Here is a 22,774-nt window from a genome sequence, read left to right on the forward strand (position 1 = left end):
CCACCTCCTGGGTTCACGCCATTCTCCTGCCTCAGCCTCCTGAGTAGCTGGGACTACAGGCGCCCACCACCACGCCTGGCTAATTTTTTGTATTTTTAGTAGAGACGGGGTTTCACCATGTTAGCCAGGATTGTCTCGATCTCCTGACCTCGTGATCCGTCTGCCTCGGCCTCCCAAAGTGCTGGGATTGCAGGCGTGAGCCACCGCGCCCAGCCAGTATCCTTGTTTTATGCTTGCAATAGTAATTTGTAGCTCGATTATATATCTCTGTGCACATGTATGTGATTTTTCTTCTCACCGTGTGGTTTCTGTTTCCTCTGAGGGTTGCTTTCCCCCCCCCTTGTTTGTTATGGTCTCTATGGTACCCCTTCCGTGTTAGTTTGTTTATGAGGCTGTCAAGTCCACAGGTCCTCTACACAACCCTTGCTGCTAGGTAGCTCCCTTTCCTCCTCCCTGGTAAAAGACAGGGTTTTGGGCGAAACACATGTTAGATGCTCTGTTCTCTTCATTCAGCTCCCAGAACGCTTATAACCACCTCTACACCCTCTAGGCAGGAAATCAGAAGCTCATCTCTAGGGACTCTGACCAACGTTAAAAGAAATATCTAAAGATACTGACATTCATTGGAAACCCCAAACTAAACATTCGAACCAAATAACCCTGCACCGAAGCTCCTAGTCAACAAGCCCCCCACACTCTCAGAACATCTGGATATTGCCTAAAATATAAATTTAAATTATTCATATTGAATTTAAGGCTTTGGGAGAGGGATATCTTAAAGTTCCATCATTAAGAGCTTCAATAAAGTGGAGGGGACTTTTACCGCGGTGGAGTGGACTTTTACCGCGGTGGAGTGAGCGAATCCCTTCTCTGGAGCTCCTTAAGGGCGGGTGCCCGCTTCCTGAGTGGCCGTTCCGACCTCCGGTCAGGAGGGGGAGGAACAGAGCACGGCCGGCGGCTGCACGGGCAGGGCCTCTCTGGGCTGAGAGGAAGAAACCAGTGAGACATCGAGAGGAAGTCGCTGTGGCACTCAGTCTTACGGCCTCTGAGGCTGGGTAGGTCAGTGTGTCGCTGGCCTTAGCCAGACTCCACAGGCCACGCTGGCTGCGAATGGAACCGAGGACTCTCGCGGAGGCGAGATGCTACCAGCCGGCGAGATCGGCGCCTCTCCTGCAGCCCCGGTGAGACGGCCCTGGCGTCCCTGGGAGGGGACATTGGTGGCCCATTGAGGTGGCACAGACCTCCCGGGGGAGATAGTCCCGGTGCGGTGGCCCTGTAAGCTTGTGAAGGTGCTTCCCGCGGCTTAGATTAGAGGCCCTTGTAAGACCTCCTAGAGGAGGCGGTAGTCCCCGTGAGGTGGCTTTGGCGGCCCTGGTGAGATGACAGATTTCTCTAGGGGAGGTGGCCCTAGTGGGCAGGCAAGGTAACTCCAGGTCCTGCGGAGGTGACACAGACCTCCTGGGAAGGTGGCAGTGGTGGCACCAGGAAAGTGGCACTTTGAGGTACCTGATTCGGACGGCCCTGGTCGCTCAGAAAGTGGGAGAGCGTCTGGAACCTCTCTGGCCTCCAGTGGGTGCCCTTTGGGAGCCCCGTATGCTTTCCATCCACGACTTTAATCTTAATGTGCTTGTCACATCTGTTCTTCTTCTAGTGCTGCTCTGAAAGTGGTGACGAAAGAAAGAACCTCGAGGAGAAAAGTAAGCCAGCTCCAAACACCTTAGCTTTTTCTTCCCAGCTATCCCGCCCAAACTCAGCCTTCCAGGGTCTGCAATAGAGAAAGGTTCTTTGCCTATCTTTTAGATGCAGTATCGTTTTCTGCACAGCATGCTTATATGGTCATACTGATGACCATGATAAACATATTTTTGTCTTTCTAAAATTGTAAAATATGGGATGCTTTGGAGAAGAGCACTTCCCGATCCATACCTAGTACAGGGACTAGAGTGTTTTCGCTGGAAGTCTGCCTATCATACAGTACTCAGAATAATTGGGGCCTGCCTGTCATTTTAATGAAACATCAACTTACTAAGCATCAGGAATTTGGAGGGGCCCATGATCTAGGACAGACGACCACCACCCTAATTGGGTTCAAAGGAGGCAAATGACAGTTGTTTAGTTCACCTTCAGTAAATTGGCAATTTAAAATTGCTCTGGCAAGAGCACAACGGTTAACTTGGGTTCTGGATCTTGGACTGGACAGGAAAGGGGGAAAAGGTCAGTACCACCATTTCCTCCCTAGTACGGGAGTATATGTCAGGGATGTGAACTTTTGCCATTTTACTTTGATGGCAGGTCATTGCAAATCAAGGGCTCTTTAGGGACCTTTGAAGTGACATTTTTTGGGAGAGGAAGGGGAAAAGCATGTGATAGCTCTGCTATTGGGATTTTTGATTCTTTTGACTGTGGCAAACAGTTGGGAATGTGTAGCAGTAAGAAAAACGGTGCCCACATTACCACATGGCCCTTAGGAGTAAGATTTGCCCTTAACATTAGCGGCTGATAGAATCTGCCTCAGAAAGAAGGCTCTGAGCAGTCCATAGCACATGACTGTCATAACTGCCACATCTCAGCTCCTTTTTCTTGAAGGATTTGAGAGTGCCCTGTATCTCTCAGTTAAACCCTTCCCTTTCCATTTTCCACCTTTGCCTCATTCAGATGCCTGGAAAGTAGTCTGATGCCTACTGAGCTGTCATTTTAATAAAATAATAGATGTAGACTATCATATCAAGGACTTTGACCTTGTTCCTCTTTCCACAGCTCAAACTGCTTTGCAGTTAGGAGTGCTCTTTACAAAAAATAGAAAAGGAGACACATAAAAACCTCCCAAACCACCGGTGTGTCATTTTGAAGAATGTCATTTCGCTAAGAATGTACTATGCCACATTTGAATGGTTACACATCAAGGGTGTAATTTTTTTTTTTTTTTTGAGACTTAGTCTCACTCTGTCTCTCAGGCTGGAGTGCAGTGGCGCGATCTCGGCTTACTGCAAGCTCCTCCTCTAAGTTCAGGTAATTCCCCTGCCTCAGCCTCCTCAGTAGCTGGGATTACTGGTGCCCGCCAAACACCCGGCTAATTTTTGTATTTTTAGTAGAGGCAGGGTTTCACCATGTTGGTTAGGCTGGTCTTGAACTCCTGACCTCAGGCAATCCACCGTCCTCGGCCTTCCAAAGTGCTGGGATTATAGGCATGAGCCACTGTGCCCAGTGGGTGTAATTTTTTTTAAAAAATGAAGGTGGAATTTCCTCCCTAAGATACAGCAACTTTAGCATTCACAAAACATTTCCTGCCTCCATTTATCTGCAGATACACCACACAAATCACTTGTTTTATTTAAGATTTAAAAAAGGCATTGTGAATTCTGTACATAATAGTAGATTATTATACGTTAATATTATATATAATTATATAGTATAATTAATATATAATTTGTATTATATAGTCCCGTTTATAACCTTGAGATATAGGCTGGGGCAAATGTTACAATTTGTTTTCTAGTTGGAAAATTGAGGCATAGTGTTATGTTAATATTGCCTCTCCTACCCTCTAAATTGTCAATTTAAAATTTCTCTGGGAAGGCACAATGGATAGCTTGGGTTCTGGATCTTGCACTGAACAGGAAAGGGGGAAAAGGTCAGTACCACCTCCTGATTCTCACAGCATGTGAAAAATCTTTTAATTTAATTCATATAAGTTAAGTAGAACAAAGGAAATTTTGTTTGTTGGGGTGTAGGGGTGGAGACAGGAACATACTCTGTATAAAACATTGGTATATATTCTGTTAATCTTTACATAAATAGTTGAACAATATCTGACATTTACATTTTGCACTTCGGCATATCATTATTTAGATATTAATATTAATAAGCCTAATGTGTATTGGACTTATTAAATGTCACAAAACAGGTAGTTTATTTGCCATGGAAAGAATCTCACTTTATACTATTTAGTGGTTGCATTTGTCATTTTGATTTTTTCCTAGTAATTTGTTCTCTCATATTTTCTTTTTTCTGTTTCTGACAAAGATATCTTTGTACAATGACATCAATGACATTTGAAGCTTAAAAACCTTTTTTTGTTTTTTTTTTTGAGGCAGAGTCTCACTCTGTTGCCCAGGCTGGAGTGCAGTGGCGTGATCTCGGCTCACTGCAACCTCCGCCTCCCGGGTTCAAGCGATTCTTCTGCCTCAGCCTCCCGAGTAGCTGGGACTATAAGCATGCACCGCCATGCCCAGCTAATTTTTGTATTTTTAGTAGAGACAGGTTTTCACCATATTGGCCAGGCTGGTCTCGAACTCCTGACCTTGTGATCTGCCTGCCTCAACCTCCCAAAGTGCTGAGATTACAGGCCTGAGCCACCTCGCCCAGCCAAAACTTTTTTACTTTTTTTTTGTTTGTTTGTTTGTTTTTAAGAGATGAGGTCTTGCTCTGCTGTCCAGGCTGGAATGTAGTAGTGAGATCGTGGCTCACTGCAGCCTCCATCTCCCAGGCTGCTCAAGCAATCCTCCCACCTCAGCCCACCTGAGACTACAGGTGTGTTCCACCATTCTTGGCTAATTTTGTTAGATGAAGTCTTGCTTTGTTGCCCAGGCTGGTCTAGAACTTCTGGGCTCAAGTGATCCTCCTGCCTTGGCCTCCCACAGTGCTGGGATTACAGGTGTAAGCCACTGCGCCCGGTCTTTTTAAAAACACTTTAAAACAAGAGTCTTCTTTTGGTGTTGCTCTAGACCATACTACTGGTTCCTTACACATTTTGAAAAGGTATTATTCCTTGTCTATTGAAACCTGTGGTTATTGGATCACACTTTAGGAATTTTTCCTTTAATACTTCCCTCAGCTCTTAAGCATTTTGCAGTAGTTGGTTGATAGAGTGCTTTAGAGCTATTCTTCTGGGCATTTGTCAGTGTGTGTTGTTCTTTAAATTATTAGCTTTGTTTTGTTTTGGTTTTGTTTTTTGATACAGAGTCTCTGTCGCCCAGGCTGGAGTGCAGTGGCGCTTTGTTTTGGTTTTGTTTTTTGGTACAGAGTCTCTCTCTGTCGCCCAGGCTGGAGTGCAGTGGTGTGATCTTGGCTCACTGCAACCTCTGCCTCCTGGGTTCAAGGGATTCTCGTGCCTCAGCCTCCCGAATAGCTGGGACTATAGGCCTGTGCCCCCACGCCTGGCTAATTTTTGTATTTTTAGTAGAGACGGGATTTCGCCGTGTTTGCCAGGCTAGTCTTTTTTTTTTTTTTTTTTTTTTTTTTTTTTTTTGAGACGGAGTCTCGCTCTGTCGCCCAGGCTGGAGTGCAGTGGCGCGATCTCGGCTCACTGCAAGCTCCGCCTCCTGGGTTCACACCATTCTCCTGCCTCAGCCTCCCAGTAGCTGGGATTACAGGCGCCCGCCACCACGCCCAGCTAATTTTTTGTGTTTTTAGTAGAGACGGGGTTTCACCGTGTTAGCCAGGATGGTCTTGATCTCCTGACCTCGTGATCCACCCGCCTCGGCCTCTCAAAGTGCTGGGATTACAGGCGTGAGCCACCGCGCCCGGCCGCCAGGCTAGTCTTAAACTCCTGGCCTCAGGTGATGCACCTGTCTCAGCCTCCCAAAGTGCTGGGATCACAGGTGTGAGCCACCGTGCCTGGCAAAATTATTAACTTTGAAGGCAGATAAACTGCTTTTACATGTTTTATATTTTCTTTAACTCCATAGTACTTAGTGGCATTGAGTAATTGTTATTCTTTTGTTGTAGGTGACATAAATGTTACAGTTCTTATTGGAAGTAAACAAGTCAGTGAAGGTACAGATAATGGTGATCTCGCTTCTTATGTGTCTGCATTCATAGAAAAGGAAGTTGGAAATGACCTTAAATCTTTAAAGAAACTTGATAAACTCATAGAACAGAGGACAGTAAGTAAAATGCAGTTAGAAGAACAGGTAAGTATTGAAACTCACTGAAATAATTATCAGTGGTATACTTTTAACAATATAATATAATCTATTATATATAGAATTTTAAAGATATAGAATGTGACAAATAGTCTATTGTAAACTGTTTAAGAGGATTTAAGAACGTACATTGTATTACCTATTTTACAAATTAGGTAAAAGACAAAGTTCCTACTGATATGGTTTGTCTTGAAAACATAGTGAGACCTAACATTTTCCATAGATTTTCATAGAGTGACTTTTTTTTCCTTTCAATCTGTTTCTAGTGAACATACAGGGACTTTTAAATTGCTTTTACAAGCAAATAATTTCATGGCATACAAAAATATATACCATGGTGTAAACACCATCATTTCAATTTTTTTTTTTTTTTTTGAGACGGAGTTTTGCTCTTGTTGCCCAGGTTGGAGTACAATGGCGCCATCTTGGCTCACTGCAACCTCCGCCTCCCAGGTTCAAGCAATTCTCCTGCCTTAGCCTCCCATGTAGCTGGGATTACAGGCATGTGTCACCCTGCCCAGCTAATTTTGTATTTTAGGTAGAGATGGGGTTTCATCATGTTGGCAAGGCTGGTCTTGAACTCCTGACCGCAGGTGATCCACCTGCCTTGGCCTCCCATAGTTCTGGGATTACAGATGTGAGCTGCTGTACCCGGCCACATTTCAGATTTTAATAAATGTACCCATAGGGAGAAGTATAAAGTGAAAAGAAGTATAACGTAACGGTTATTTCTGTGTGGTTGGTTGACAAGTGATGTATTTAAAAAATATTTTTAGGCCTGGCACGGTGGCTCACACCTGTAATCCCAGCACTTTAGGAGGCCAAGGCAGGTGGATCACCTGAGGTCAGGAATTTGAGACCAGCCTGACCAACATGGTGAAATCCCGACTCTACTAAAAATACAACAAAAAAAATTAGCCAGGTGTGGTGGCGGGCACCTGTAATCCCAGCTACTCGGGAGGCTGAGGCAGGAGAATCGCTTGAACCCAGGAGGCGGAGTTTGCTGTGAGCTGAGATCATGCCATCGCACTCCAGCCGGGGCAACAAAAGCGACACTCGATCTCAAAAATATATATTTCTATGTATTTATAGGTTTTTTTTTCTTTTACAATGAACATATCACTTAAAATAATTTTTTAAAAACCCAATGAGTATAAGCTTAAACAAAAAAATAAGTAGGCCCCTCTACTTGGCAATGGTGTGTTTGTCAAAGATAAAACATTTTTTTCTTTTTTTTGAGACGGAGTCTGACTCTGTCGCCCAGACTGGAGTGCAATGGCGTGATCTCGGCTCACTGCAACCTCTGCCTCTTGGGTTCAAGTGATTCTCCTGCCTCAGCCTCCCGAGTAGCTGGGACTACAGGCACGCGACACCACGCCCAGCTAATTTTGGTATTTTTAGTAGAGACAGGGTTTCACCATTTGGGCCAAGATGGTTTCGATTCCTTGACCTCGTGATCCACCTGCCTTGGCCTCCCAAAGTGCTAGGGTTACAGGCATGAGCCACCACACCCGGCCAAGATAAAACATTTTTATCATATAGCTACTAAATTAGGTTAAGTAAATTCTGTGTGGGTTATTTCCAGGTTTTTGGTCATCTTATGTTCTCCTGTCCCCATTACCTTAGGCCCCCACACCTTCCTGTCTTCCCACCACAACTACTGCTAGTCTTCAAGTTTAGCCTGGCTTTGTCTGCCTTTTCACTCCTGCAGGCAGGTTGTTGTGGGCCCAGTTGGAGGAAGTCATGCAGCTGAGTAGATTGATGCCAATCTATGTGTGTGGTCTGCCACCCTGGCTGAGTCTTCAGCCCCACCAGCAGTCCTTCCATGGGAACATCAGCTCCTCTGCTACTCCCCTCAACTGTTCTTTCAGATTCTGTTTGAGACATCTACCCAACCTGTCCATTCTGCCCTTTCCTTTTCCCTAGCAGAAAAAAATAGAAGCCTAGCATGAATTTAGTAGCATTGAATTCCGTCTGTTGAATAGTCTATCCCACAATCCACAAATTTATGTGCAGTCATTTTTAACCTCTTCATTCAGCAAAGGATCAGTCGAAGGCAGACCTTATACCCCAGGTTCTCTCTGCCACCTCAGTAAACTTGTGTCACTCTTATAATTTTACCCTGTGTTCGTCAACCAGTCCTATCCCTTCAGCATGTGCACATAGACAGGTCTTTTCCATAAAACCTTAACAAAGAAACAAAAAAACCCTTGATCTTTTAGCAGGTATTAGTTCTTTCCTTTGATTGTCAGGCTTCAGAAAGTAACCTTTGTTACCTATCTCTACTTTTTGTCATTCATCTTTTACCCACTGTAATCAGGTTTGTTTCCCTAATGACCACAGAAACTTTTACTGAAATTCCTTATTGAACCTTAAATTCAGCGTGTCCAAAACTATACTGATCAATTTTTTAGAGGCTTGTCTGTCTTGGTTAGATAACGGCACCACTATCTGCCTGTTACCCAGACCTGAAGCCTAGGAGTCCTAGATTCCTTCTTATCATCCTCTCATCCTCTATCCCATCACCAAGTCATCTGAGTTCAGCCTCAACATCTCTGGTATCCATCCCATCTTTCCCACTCTTTTTTTTTTTTTTTTGAGTTGGAGTTTCACTCTTGTTGCCCAGGCTTGACTGCAATGGCACAGTCTTGGCTCACTGCAACCTCCACCTCCCGGGTTCGAGTGATTCTCCCGCCTCAGGCTCCCAAGTAGCTGGGATTATAGTCACGTGCCACCACGCTCGGCTAATTTTGTATTTTTGGTAGAGATGGGGTTTCTCCATGTTGGTCAGGTTGGTCTCAAACTCCCAACCTCAGGTGATCTGCCCAAAAGTGGATCTTGGCCTTCCAAAGTGCTGATATTACAGGCGTGAGTCACTGCTCCCGGCCCATCTTTCCCACTCTTGCTGATACCATGTTAGTTTAGGCAGATTGGGAGCTTTGTAGAAATGCAGAATCTCAGTCTTACTTCAGACTTACTGTATCAGAATCTGTATTATAACAAGATCTTTAGGTGATTAATGTGCCCATTCATTAAATATAGCCTGTCTATTTTATTGCATTAATCCCACTGTTGAAATTATTTGCTTACAACACTCTTATATACCAAAGTGACCTGAAGGACGGATGCTGTGTCTTGTTTATCTGCATATTTCTAGCGCAGTGCCTGGTACAGAATAAGTATCTAATCACTGTTGATTGAAATTATTCTATAATGTTCTTTGTATTTTGCTGATGACTAATATTTGTATATGTTTTCCCACATACTATAAAAAAAATTCATTTAATAAATGCCATTTTCTTTTTCTTTTTTTTTTTTTGAGATGGAGTCTTTCTCTGTCGCCCAGGCTGGAGTGTGGTGGTGTGATCTCAGCTCACTGCTACCTCTGCCTTCCGGGTTTCGAGTGATTCTCCTGCGTCAGCCTCCCGAATAGCTGGGATTACAGGCATGCGCCACCATACTCAGCTCATTTTTGTATTTGTATTTATTTTATTTTATTTTTTGAGACAGAGTCTCACTCTGTCGCCCAGGCTGGAGTGCAGTGGAGCGATCTCAGCTCACTGTAACCTCCGCCTCCTGGTTTCACCAATTCTCCTGCCTCAGCCTCCTGAGTAGCTGGGATTACAGGCTCATACTACCACACCCGGCTAGTTTTTGTATTTTTATTAGAGACGGGGTTTCACCGTGTTGGCAAGGGTGGTCTCAAACTCCTTACCTCAAGTGATCCACCAGCTTCTGCCTCCCAAAGTGCTAGGATTACAGGCATGAGATACTGTGCCCGGCTGAATTTTTGTATTTTTAGTAGAGACAGGGTTTCACCATGTTGGCTAGGCTGGTCTCGAACTCCTGACCTCCAGTGACCTGCCCTCCTTGGTCTCCCAAAGTGCTGGGATTACAGGCGTGAGCCACTGCACCTGGCCACTAAATGCCGTTTCTAAAGGCATTGCCTGGATATCATCTCATCAAGTCGATGCTTCTTAGCCTGGCCTTAATTCAGAATCACCTGGGGGATGTTGGCAAAATATAGATGCTCAGCCTGTTAGAATGAGATCTTTGTTTCCATTTTTTTTTTTTTTTTTTTTTTTTTTGATATGGAGTCTTGCTCTGTCACCCAGGCTAGATGGCAGTGGCGCAGTCTCGGCCCACTGCAACCTCTGCCTCCCGGGTTTAAGAAATTCTCTGCCTCAGCCTCCCAAAGTGCTGGGATTACAGGTGTGTGCCACCATGCTCAGGTAATTTTTTTGTATTTTTTAGTAGAGACAAAATTTTGCCATCTTGGCCAGGCTGGTCTTGAACTCCTGACCTTGTGATCCACCCACCTTGGCCTCCCAAAGTGCTGGGATTACAGGTGTGAGTCACCACACCCAGCCTGCATTTTTTTTTTTTTCTTTGAGGAGTCTTGCTCTGTCACCCAGGCTGGATGGAGTGCGGTGGTGCAGTCTCAGCTCACTGCAACCTCCTCCTGGTTCAAGTGATTCTTGCCTTGGCCTCTCTAGAGCTGGGATTACAAGGTGTGTGCCACCACACCTGGCTAGTTTTTGTATTTTTAGCAGAGATGGGGTTTCATCATGTTGGCCAGGCTGGTCTCGAACTCCTGACTTCAAATGATCCGCCTGTCTTGGCCTCCCAAACTGCTGGGATTACAGGTGTGAGCCACCGTGCCCGGCCCTTCCTTTGCTTTGAAGGAAAATATTTAGCAGGTAGAGCATGTATTAATAAGTTTTCTCGGCCTGGCATGGTGGCTCATGCCTGTAATCCCAGCACTCTGGGAGGCTGGGGTGGGCGGATCATGAGGTCAGGAGTTGGAGATCAGCCTGACCAACGTGGTGAAACCCCGTCTCTACTAAAAATACAAAAATTAGCCGAGCGTGATGGCACGTGCCTATAATTCCTGCTACTTAGGAGGCTGAGGCAGGAGAATCACTTGACCCCGGGAGGTGGAGGTTGCAGTGAGCTGAGATCACGCCATCGCACTCCAGCCTGGGTGACAGAACGAAACTCTGTCTCAAAAAAATAAAATAAGTTTTCTCTAGCTGGATCCTCTACTGAGCCTATGGAGGCAGACCTCTAGATGCTTACTGGAGCCAGTGAGTTAAGTCCCTTTCTCTACAGGTATGTGTATATGTATGTATGCATATATTTTTTATTTTATTTTTATTTTTTTGTTTCACTTATTGTTTTCAACACAAAGGCATACTTCTTCCTGCTATTTGTGTGTATATAAAACATCATGTTATGTTTGGATTTGATTAGTACAGGATGAAGAAATCAAACCTTTTTTTGAAGGTTTTGATGGATGATTTTCAGTTCTGTTACAAAAAATGTGTATTTTGAAGGGAATGAACTAATAAAAAAGGTTACATACAGCCTGGGCAACATAGTGAGACCTTGTTTCTATTTAAAGAAAAAAAAAATAGAAAAGCCAGGTGTAGTGGTGCATACGTGTAGTCCCAACTACTGGGGAGGTTGAGGTGGGAGGATTGGTTGAGCCCAGGAAGTCCAGGCTGCAGTGAGCTATGATGGTACCACTGCACTCCAGCCTGGGCAACAGCATGAGATCCCCTCTCAAAAAAAAAATTGTGAAAATTTTATCTGATTGCCGCTGTTCTTTCTTTCTTTCTTTTTTAAAATTATGGTCAGGTACTTACAATTTCATCAGAAATTCCTAAAAGAATTCGAAGTGCCTTAAAAAATGCAGAGGAATCAAAGCAATTTCTTAATCAGTTTCTGGAGCAGGAAACTCATCTCTTCAGCACCATTAACAGCCATTTGCTGACTGCGCAACCTTGGATGGATGATCTTGGAGCCATGATTAGCCAGATTGAAGAGATCGAACGTCATCTTGCTTACCTTAAATGGATTTCACAAATTGAAGAACTAAGGTAAAATGGGCCGCTTTGTTCTCACAATTACTATTTTCCTTTGAGGCTTCTGTTTTAGAGAGTACATGTGTGTCATTAAATAATTGAGTTAATTAAAGATTATAATAATATAATTTTACCAGTTGTTGTGAAAATAGCATTATGATAATGATTCTTTTCCTTTATTGTGAGTGAACATAAGCTTTTCAGGGAGCTTAATTAGCATTTGAAAGAAGGTAATGTAAGTACGTTAAACTTTTAAGTCTTTTTTTTTTTTGAGATGGAGTCTCGCTCTGTCGCCCAGCTGGAGTGCAGTGGTGCCATCTCGGCTCACTGCAAGCTCCACCTCCCGGGTTCACGCCATTCTCCTGCCTCAGCCTCCCGAGTAGCTGGGACTACAGGCGCCTGCCACCATGCCTGGCTAATTTTTTTTTTTTGGTATTTTTAGTAGAGACGGGGTTTCACCATGTTAGCCAGGATGGTCTCGATCTGTTGACCTCGCTGTCCGCCAGCCTCGGCCTCTGGAAGTGCTGGGATTACAGGCGTGAGCTACCGCGTCCGGCCAAACTTTTAAGTCTTACAGTTGGATTATGAACACATGATAAAGACTATTCTTTGTAATGCCAAATTAATAAAACACAGAGTTTGGTAATAGTTATTCTTATTTAATTTTTAGAACTGGTCAGTTAATGAAATGGATTGCTTTTTTATAATTTGAATATTTTTCAGTGGGAATCATAACAGCTACACAGTATTCTTGGATGAATAACAAGAGTTCTGCTACCTCTGGGTAGGGAAAACAAAAAAGGAAGTAAGGCTTGACCTTAGTTCATTTTGAGTTGAATACCTATCACTGGTAGTTAACTGTATCTAGCTTTGCCTTTCAAACAACCCAAAGTAACATTTCCACCTAGATTAGTAGATGATAAGGTCCCCCCTATCCTTGCATTGTTTTAACTAGTAGTTGCTGCAAAGCTGTCAGCAACGATTAATTTTGCCTGGAAAACCTGAGGGAGAAAAGTCTTCCGAGAGTCTTAATGTCCTGTTTCAAATGTATCATAGTTAATAAACCTAATATTACTTTTGTTATGGATATGTTATGTATTTCTTTTTCTTGCATATATTTCCCAACATTTTAAAGAATTTTACATATCAATATAATATAGAAATCTTTGTTTTTAGGCCAGGTGCAGTGGCTCACACCTGTAATCCCAGCACTTTGGGAGGCCGAGCCGGGCAGATCACGAGGTCAGGAGTTTGAGACCAGCCTGACCAACATGGTGAAACCCCGTCTCTACTAAAAATACAAAAAAAAAAAAGAAATTAGCTAGGCATGGTGGCGCGTGCCTGTAATCCCAGCTACTCGGGAGGCTGAGGCAGGGGAATTGCTTGGACTCGGGAGGCAGAGGTTGCAGTGAGCTGAGGTTGTGCCATTGCACTGCAGCCTAGGCAGCAAGAGTGAAACTCCGTCCCCCCCAAAAAAAAAAACGAAAAAACAAAAAAACTTTGTTTTGCATGTATGAGTTTTACATATAAAGTGGTTTAGAACATCTCATTCTTGTTTAGATAAATTATTTGCAGTGAAGGAATTTTAAACCTTGCTTTATTTTGCTGCATTTCTCCTTGTCCCTCAGAAAGGAAATATCAGTAAGGGGCAATGTTAATAACTTTATTAAGTAAAATACGTTATTTGAAAGCCTCACTCTTGTAGTAGCCAAAGTAATAGATTAACTAAATTAGGTCCATGGTTATTGATAACCTTTTCTTTTTTCTTCTTTTTTTTCACATTTATCTTATTTATTTTAATTTTCTTTTTATTTTTTTTTGAGTTGGAATCTTCCTCTGTTGCCCAGGCTGGAGTGCAGTGGCACAATCTCAGCTCACTGCAACCTCCACCTCCCGGGTTCAAGCGATTCTCCTGCCTTGGCCTCCCGAGCAGCTAGGACTACAGGTGTATGCCACCACGCCCAGCTAATTTTTGTATTTTTAGTAGAGATAGGGTTTCACTATGTTGGCTAGGCTGGTCTTGAACTCCTGACCTCAAGTCATCGGCCTGCCTTGGCCTCCCAAAGTGCTGGGATTACAGGCGTGAGCCACTGCACCTGGCCTTGATAAACTTTTCAGATATCTGAATTGTTTATAAGGGAAATATGCCGAGGGATTTTTATTAGAAATAGGGATCAAATTCATAAGCAGGTAGAGCACAGTTATTTTTCTGTCTTTAATAATGTGTTATTTCCCTGAGGTCTTTTATGATAATCTCTCCATTTCCAGCTTTCCTTTAGAGCTTCTGGGATTTTCTTCATCTCTAAATTTCTTTATAATGGCCTATTTTTATTCTGATGTACATTGTCTTTTTGCAAGTATTTTCTTCTTGCTAGAATTAGCATCCTTATATTAGCTCTGTTTCTTGGATACTATAGTGTAGCACTATCACTCTGAGTGAACCTTGTTTCTCTAGCTTTTCCTATGTTGTAAATGTCATTCATGCTTTAGTGTTGTGAGGAAATCTATTTCATTCCTTCCTTAAAAGCAGTACTCCTGCCGGGCATGGTGGCTCATGCGGTAGTCCTAGCACTTTGAGAGGCTGAGGTGGGCAGATCGCTTGAGCTCTGAATTCTGTGACCAGTCTGGGCAACATGGCAAAACCCCATCTCTGTTAAAAAAAAAAAAAATTAGCCAGGCTTGGTGGTGAGCACCCATAGTCCCAGCTACTCGGGAGGCTGAAGTAGGAGGATCGCTTGAGCCCCGAGAGGTTAAGATTGCAATGAGCCGTGATTGCACCACTGCACTGCAGCCTCTCTCAAAAAAAAAAAAAAAGGCAGTACTCGTATTCTGTTTGTACATTTGAAATTCTTCTGTAATATTTGTATATATATATATATTTTTTTGAGATGGAGTCTTACTCTGTTGCTGAGGCTGGAGTGCAGCGGCACCCTGTCAGCTCACTGCAACCTCTGTCTTCTGGGTTCAAGCAATTCTCCTGCCTCAGCCTCCTGAGTAGCTGGGATTACAGGTGCCCACCACCACGCCCGGCTAGTTTTTATATTTTTAGTAGAGACGGGGAGGGTTTCACCAAGTTGGCCAGGCTGGTCTCGAACTCCTGACCTCCGGTGATCCACCCATGTTGGCCTCCCAAAGAGGCCACCACGCCTGGCCTCTTTTTCTTTGAGATGGAGTCTCACTCTGTTGCCAGGCTAGAGTGCAGTGGCGTGATCTTGGCTCACTGCAACCTCCGCCTCCCGGGTTCAAGCAGTTCTCCTGCCTCAGCCTCCCGAGTAGCTGGGATTACAGGTGCCCACCACCATGCCTGGCTAGTTTTTATATTTTTAGTAGAGACGGGGGATTGGCGGGCGGGGGGGGGGACGTTTCACCAAGTTGGCCAGGCTGGTCTCAAACTCCTGACCTCCGGAGATCCACCCATGTTGGCCTCCCAAAGTGCTGGGATTACAGGGGTGAGCCACCAAGCCCCGCCTGGAATTATATTTCTTTGAAGTGGGAAATCAAGTTCAGCTGGGCAAAGTAGGTAACAACTGAAGACCATCATACTTGACTTTACCAGATACTACCACATTATTCCCTTGGATTAAGTTACTGAAGACCTTGTAAAAGGCAGATTTATCAGAAATGAGTGGTGCCCAAAGGAATATGACACAAAACAGGTCTGTCAGGAGGAGTAGGAAGGGAAAGGTCCCGGGAGAGGTCTTGAACATAGGCTGCAGGCTGCTGCTCTTAGAAGAATGCAGAAGTAGAGGACTCTAGACTCCCAGAGAGGCCTTGGTAAAAGGCCTCAGGGTGCTGCTTTGTTAAAAAACAAAGGCTACCTCAGGGTGGTGCTTCATTCTTCCTTGGATGTAACTTTACATAAAACATGAAGAAGAAGCACTTTTTCCGAATTTGAAATTATTCTGAGCAATCCGTTCTTTAAATTTGCTTTTGGCTGGGCACGGTGACTCATGCCTCTAATCCCAGCACTTTGGGAGGCCGAGGCGGTCGGATCACTTGAGGTCAGGAGTTCAAGACCAGCTTGGTCAACATGGTGAAACCCTGTCTCTACTAAAAATACAAAAAAATTAGCCAGGCATGGGGGCGCATGCCTGTAATCCCAGCTACTGTGGAGGCTGAGGCGGGAGAATCACTTGAACCTGGGACACAGAAGTTGCATTGAGCCAAATCATGCCACCGCACTCCAACCTGGGCAACAGAGTGAGACTCTGTCTCAAAAGAAAAAAAAATTTGCTTTACTTTGTTTACAGTGATAACATTCAGCAATATCTGATGACCAATAATGTACCGGAGGCAGCCTCCACTCTAGTGTCTATGGCAGAACTTGACATCAAACTTCAGGAATCATCCTGTACTCATCTTCTTGGTTTCATGAGAGCCACAGTTAAATTCTGGCATAAAATTCTCAAGGACAAGCTTACAAGGTAGGGAATTTACCCATATTTTGTGGTAATTGCTTTCCGATGGGTATTTGGTGATCATTTGGTGATGTACTGAAATGTATGTGTTACTTTTCCATTGCAGTGATTTTGAGGAAATTTTAGCACAGCTTCATTGGCCATTCATCGCACCCCCTCAATCACAAGCTGTTGGCTTAAGTCGACCTGCCAGTGCCCTGGAGATGTACAGTTACCTGGAGACACTGTTTTGTCAGCTTTTGAAACTACAAACCTCGTATCTTTGTTGCAGCTGAAAACTTACTAAAATTTCTTTTTCCTAGAATGGGTTTGTGGCTAGAGAGTAAAACTTTTCCAAAGTGGCCAAGAAAGCTAAATAAGAATCCTGTGTTTGGACTTGGTCTGTAAATGTCCACCGAGTGGTGGACTGTACTCTTGCAAAGTGAATTGCTTGTAGGTGTGAGGGCTGTAAGGAAGAGTTCCGGGATACATGACTGGTCCAAGTTCATAGCACAAAAAGGTCTCTTGGGGCAATAGAACAAATGGGCAATTGGGAGGAAACCTTTAGTAACATAGCGTGAATTTAATCAAATGATACTTGAATTTTTTTTGTTACTATTTTAGGAAAGATTTATAGATTAATTCTAATACCATTTTTGTGCTTTTTTTTTTGAGATGGAGTTTCGCTCTTGTTGCCCAGGCTGGAATGAAGTGGCGTGATCTCATGATCTCGGCTCACCACAGCCTCCACCTCCCGGGTTCAAGTGATTCTCCTGCCTCAGCCTCCCGAGTAGCTGGGATTACAGGCGTGCACCACCATGCCCAGCTAATTTTGTATTTTTAGTAGAGACGGGGTTTTTCCATGTTGGTCAGGCTGACCTCGAACTCCTGACCTCAGGTGATCCACCCGCCTCAGCCTCCCAAAGTGCTGGGATTACAGGCATGATTCACTATCATCATGCCTGGCTTTTTGTGCATTTTAACTGAATGTATATTCAATATAAAGAATTAACTATGTTTATTCAATATAAAATAAGGTTACATATTATTTGCATCATAATTAACTCTACTGAGTATCTGATACATTTGTTGGAAAAATTTATTGTGTGTGTATACATACATATGTGTGTGTATATTAGGTATGCTTTTGATTCTTTTTCCTTGACTTGATTATGTCAGAGATGAATTACTTACTGAGCCAAAGCAACTCCCAGAAAAATACTCTCTTCCTGCCTCCCCTTCTGTCATCCTGCCCATCCAGATTATGCTGACTCCTCTTCAGAAGAGGTTCAGGTATCATTTCAGAGGGAACCGGCAGACTAATGTGTTAAGCAAGGTGTGTTTTGCCAGCTCTTGTCCTTGGTTTTTATTGGTAACAAATGTTAGAGTTTCTATACCTTTGCTGGTTTAAGTTAAAATCTGACTCTCTTCACATTTCTGTTTTTTTTTCTAAAGGGCTACATTCCTGTTTTGTTACTGCTGTTCATACATATAATTGAGGACTTGTGTTCATATACTGTAGGAAAAATGGTATTTCCGCTCTTGGGCATCAGATATTGCTGAGTTATCACTGCAAAACAAAGCAAAGCAAATAGTAAGCACTTGGTATTTCTTTTTTTTTTTTTTTTTTTGAGTTGGAGTCTCGCTCTGTCACCCAGGCTGGAGTGCAGTGGTGCAATCTCGCTCACTGCAACCTCCACCTCCCAGGTTCAGGTGATTCTCCTGCCTCAGCCTCCCAAGTAGCTGGGACTACAGGCACATGTCACCACACTGGACTAATTTTTGTAATTTTAGTAGAGATGGGTTTCACCATATTGGTCAGGCTGGTCTGGAACTCCTGACCTCAGGTGATCCACCTGACTTAGCCTCCCAAAGTGCTGGGATTACAGGAGTGAGCCACTGTGCCTGGCATGTACTTGGTATTTCTGCTCTTAAACCTGTATAAGACATGTGTAGTTTTTGTAATGCAGATTAGCAATTTTTTTTTTTTTTTTGGAATGAAGTTTCACTCTTGTTGCCCAGGCTGGAGCGCAATGGCGCGATCTTGGCTCACTGCAACCTCTGCCTCCTGGGTTCAAGCGATTCTCCTGCCTCAGCCTCTTGAGTAGCTGGGATTACAGGTGCCCACCACCACACCCAGCTAATTTTTGTATATTTGGGTGAGACGGGGTTTCACCATGTTGACCAGTCTCGTCTTGAACTTCTGACCTCAGCTGATCCACCCACCTCGGCCTCCCAAAGTGCTGGGATTACAGGCATGAGCCACCACGCCTGGCCAGCAATTTTTTCTTGATTTACTTTTTGAAAATAAAAACTATAAGAAAATAATATTAAAATTATTTTCAAATGCTATTTCAAAAAATATAGGCCATCAGTTCTTTGTAATACTCATCATTTTACATATTATTGAAGTGCTAGGTTTTAAATATATATGGCATTGTAAATTTATGAGTTAATTGACTTAAGTCATATTATTGAAATTTGTTGGGAGTACATTGGCAAACATTTGATTATTAAGCCTTGCAGGAGTTTAAAATTCGGAGTAGAAATTGTGCTCTTACATACAGGAATTTTCAACTAATTTTTATAAGTGTTGTGCATATACAATTAAATAGAACCATGTAATTGTAACTTTCTAATTGGAATGACTTAAGAATTCAAACTATTTTCCTCCTTCCTTAGCCAGAATGGTACTTGGCTCAAGTACTTATGTGGATTGGAAACCATACTGAATTTCTGGATGAGAAGATTCAGCCAATATTAGACAAAGTAGGCTCTTTGGTAAACGCAAGGGTAAGAGACTCAGTCATAAGTGTTTCTGTTTTAGAACTGTATGTGTGCATGGATAACTTTTTATTTACATACCTCATGTTTGTGTATTTTTTTAGCTTGAATTTTCTCGGGGCCTTATGATGCTGGTTCTTGAGAAGTTAGCCACTGATATTCCTTGTCTGCTATATGATGACAATCTCTTCTGTCATTTGGTGGATGAAGTACTCTTGTTTGAAAGGGAGCTACACAGTGTTCATGGCTATCCTGGCACTTTTGCTAGTTGTATGCATATTCTATCAGAGGAAACCTGTTTTCAGAGATGGTTGACTGTGGAGAGAAAATGTAAGTGCTGATGTGGCCAGATGGTAGGGAGATATGTCTGTTTCTGTGGATATACATTTTTGATATTTTTCTTCTCCAGTTCTAAATAGGAACTAGAGCCATTTGAAATTTCCTTTTCAGGGTTTTCTGTTTCCTTCAGAGATAATCTTTTCTTTACTTCACATGAAACTTCCATTTTTCCTGAAATTACACTCTACATATTTCTAGAGTGGAATAGTCAAGCCAGTGGGGTGTTTGTTTTATAGATTTTATCATATAATTTATTTTATTTTTATTTATTTATTTTGGGACAGACTCTTGCTCTGTTGTCCAGGCTAAAGTGCAGTAGTTCGATCTCAGCTCATTGTAACCTCCACCCCCTGCATTCAAGCGATTCTCCTGTCTCAGCCTCCCGAGTAGTTGGGATTACAGGCACGCACTACCACGCCTGGCTAATTTTTCTGTTTTTAGGAGTGACAGGGTTACAACATGTTGGCCAGGCTGGTCTGGAACTCCTGACTTCAAGTAATCCACCTGCCTTGGCCTCCCAAAGTGTCAGAATATTTTATTTTTTTATTTTTGAGATAGGGTCTCACTTTGTCACCGAGGCTAGAGTGGAGTGGGCCGATCATGGCTTACTGCAGCCTCGACCTCTGGGGCTCAGGTGATCCTCCTGCCTCAGCCACCCCAGTAGCTGGGACTATAGGTATATGCAAGCCATGCCTGGCTACTTTTTGTATTTTTTGTAGAGATGGGGTTTCCCTGGGGTTTTGCCCAAGCTGGTTGTGAACTCCTAGACTCAAGCAATCCACCCACCTTGGCCTCCTGGAGTGCTGGGATTACTGGTGTGAGCCACCGCGCCTGGCCAATAGAATATTTTTTACTGTAGCTTATCTAGTCAACATAACTATTTTCAAAATTTGGGGGTGGGAGTAAAGTATCCTGTTTAAAGCATTAATTAAGTTAAATTAGTACAACCAGTGGGAGATTGTAGGTTTGTTTCTTTTTTATAGAAAAGCCATCATTCCTAAAAAATTACAAGTTGAATAATTAGGAACGACTGTAACTACTTAATTGACATAATTGTTTTGTCTGCTTATCAGTTGCTCTTCAAAAAATGGACTCAATGCTTTCCTCAGAAGCTGCCTGGGTATCGCAATATAAGGATATCACTGACGTGGATGAAATGAAAGTTCCAGATTGTGCAGAAACTTTTATGACTCTACTCTTGGTTATAACTGGTAAGTATGTCTTTTAAGATATGACTTTGTTTTAAAAGTACTGTTTTCACGTGGTAGTTTTTAAAGTAGCTCAGTAGGCTGGGTGCAGTGGCTCATGCCTGTAATCCCAGCACTTTGAGAGGCTGAGACGGGCAGGTTGCTTGAGCCCAGGAGTTCGAGAACAGCCTGGGGTACATGGTGAAACGCCCTCTCTTCCAAAAAAATACAGAAATTAGCCAGGTGTGGTGGTGTGTGCCTGTAGTCCCAGCTACTTGGGAGGCTGAGGTGGGAGGATTGTTTGAGCGTGGGAGGTAGAGGTTGCAGTGAGCCATGATCGCGCCACTGCAGTCCAGCCTTGGTGACAGAGTGAGACTCTATCAATAAAGTAATCAATAAATGGCTCAGCAAATTAATATTATATGATGGTTGTTATCTTCAAATTCAGTTTCTATATTGGTAGAAATCTAACACAATATTCTAACTTTTGGGTTTTTAATAATTTAAGGATTTAAACATTGGTATACATGAAGGAAAACTTCCTGAATAATTACACAAAAACAATTAAATAGGAATTTAATTTTATTATCCAAACTGTCTTGCTATTTGGCTTTTTAGGTGTCTTCAGTAAATGGTGATTGGCCTATATTTTAAATATTGTCTTGATCTTGATTTATCAAAGATTGCAGAAGAGAGTAAAATAATGAAGTAATTTTAAGGATTGGAGTAGTAATAGGAACTTTTGTTACAGTGCAGGGATTCTCTGGCTGGAGGGTAGCCTAGCATCCTCTGGCCCTGGTTGGTCTTTAGCCAATCATGTTGCCCCCTTGTGGGCCTGCTTGTTGTCCAGGTGCCACTGGACCCTCATTGCCACCATCCCTGGCCCTCTTCACCTTCGTCAACCACTAGCCTGTCCGTTTCTTAGGCTTGTCTGGTAACCTGAAGAAGTATCATTCCAGCCCAGTCAGTAAATAATTCCTTTTTTTTTTGAGACGGAGTCTCACTCTGTCACCCAGGCTGGAGTGCAGTGGCACGATCTCGGCTCACTGCAACCTCTGCTGCCCAGGATCAAGCAATTCTTTTGCCTCCGCCTCCCAAGTAGCTGGGATTATAGGTACCTGCTGCCACGCCCAGCTAATTTTTGAATTTTTAGTAGAGACGGGGTTTCACCATCTTAGCCAGGCTGGTCTTGAACTCCTGACCTTGTGATCCACCTGCCTTGGCCTCCCAAAGTGCTGGGATTACAGGTGTGAGCCACCGCGCCCAGTCATCATTCCATATTTTTAACTATAAGAAAAATATGAAAAACACTAAGACAAAAAAATTAAGGAAAATTCATGTGTCTCTTAAAAACTTTTTATTCAGAAAATTTTCAAACATGCACAAAAGTAGGATAACATGATGAACTCTCAGGTACCTATTACCAAAGTTTAAAGCAATTATCACTTTTCTGTTATATTTTACTCCTCAATTTTTTTTTTCTGGAGTATTTCAAAGAAAATTTCAGACATGTCGTCATGTCAATTGTAAATTCTTTTTTCTGAGACAGAATTTCGCTCTTGTCACCCAGGCTGGAGTGCAATGGCGTGATCTCGGCTTACTGCAACCTCCGCCTCCTGGGTTCAAGCAATTCTCCTACCTCAGCCTCCTGAGTAGCTGGGATTACAGATGCCTGCCACCATGCCTGGCTAATTTTTTTTGTATTTTTACTAAAAATACAAAAATTTACAGGCAGTTGGCCAGGCACGGTGGCTCACGCCTGTAGTCCCAGCACTTTGGGAGGCTGAGGTGGGCAGGTCACGAGGTCAGGAGATCGAGACCATCCTGGCTAACACAGTGAAACCCCGTCTCTACTAAAAATACAAAAAAATTAGCCAGGCATGGTGGCGGCTCTACTAGAGATGGGGTTTCATGTTGCCCAGACTGGTCTCGAACTCCTGACCTCAGGTGATCCACCTGCCTCGGCCTCCCAAAGTGCTGGGATTACAGGCGTGAGCCACCATGCCTGCCTGTAAATTGTCTTTTTTTTTTTTTTTTGAGACGGAGTCTCGCTCTGTCGCACAGGCTGGAGTGCTGTGGCGCATTCTCGGCTCACTGCAAGCTCCACCTCCTGGGTTCACACCATTCTCCTGCCTCAGCCTCCTGAGTAGCTGGAACTACAGGCACCCGCCACCATACCCAGCTAATTTTTTTTTTTTTTTTGAGATGGAGTCTCACTCTGTCGCCCAGGCTGGAGTGCAGTGGCGCCATCTCAGCTCACTGCAAGCTCTGCCTCC

At 43.4% G+C, this 22,774-nt stretch overlaps 2 protein-coding genes across 2 annotated transcripts in view; one reads left to right on the top strand and one right to left on the bottom strand.

The window, feature by feature from the left end:
- Positions 1-958: 958 nt before the first annotated feature.
- RINT1 (RAD50 interactor 1) overlaps positions 959-22,774 on the top strand; it is a 35,407-nt gene continuing 13,591 nt past the window's right edge. Inside the window, 11 exon segments of the mRNA XM_019031055.4 lie at positions 959-1,141; positions 1,144-1,181; positions 1,652-1,697; positions 5,728-5,912; positions 11,565-11,806; positions 16,042-16,215; positions 16,316-16,465; positions 17,368-17,524; positions 18,871-18,981; positions 19,077-19,302; positions 20,385-20,522. Of these exon segments, the coding sequence (XP_018886600.3) occupies positions 1,111-1,141; positions 1,144-1,181; positions 1,652-1,697; positions 5,728-5,912; positions 11,565-11,806; positions 16,042-16,215; positions 16,316-16,465; positions 17,368-17,524; positions 18,871-18,981; positions 19,077-19,302; positions 20,385-20,522 (1,498 nt within the window). The 5' untranslated portion in view covers positions 959-1,110.
- Positions 17,519-22,774, bottom strand: part of EFCAB10 (EF-hand calcium binding domain 10) — a 32,616-nt gene continuing 27,360 nt past the window's right edge. The window contains exon 4 of the mRNA XM_055392587.2: positions 17,519-17,758. Coding sequence (XP_055248562.1) covers positions 17,698-17,758 — 61 coding nt within the window. The 3' untranslated portion in view covers positions 17,519-17,697. The remainder of the gene's footprint in view (positions 17,759-22,774) is intronic.

This window comes from Gorilla gorilla, chromosome 6 (genome assembly GCF_029281585.2).
Source record: "Gorilla gorilla gorilla isolate KB3781 chromosome 6, NHGRI_mGorGor1-v2.1_pri, whole genome shotgun sequence".
Taxonomy (NCBI): Eukaryota; Metazoa; Chordata; class Mammalia; order Primates; family Hominidae; genus Gorilla; species Gorilla gorilla.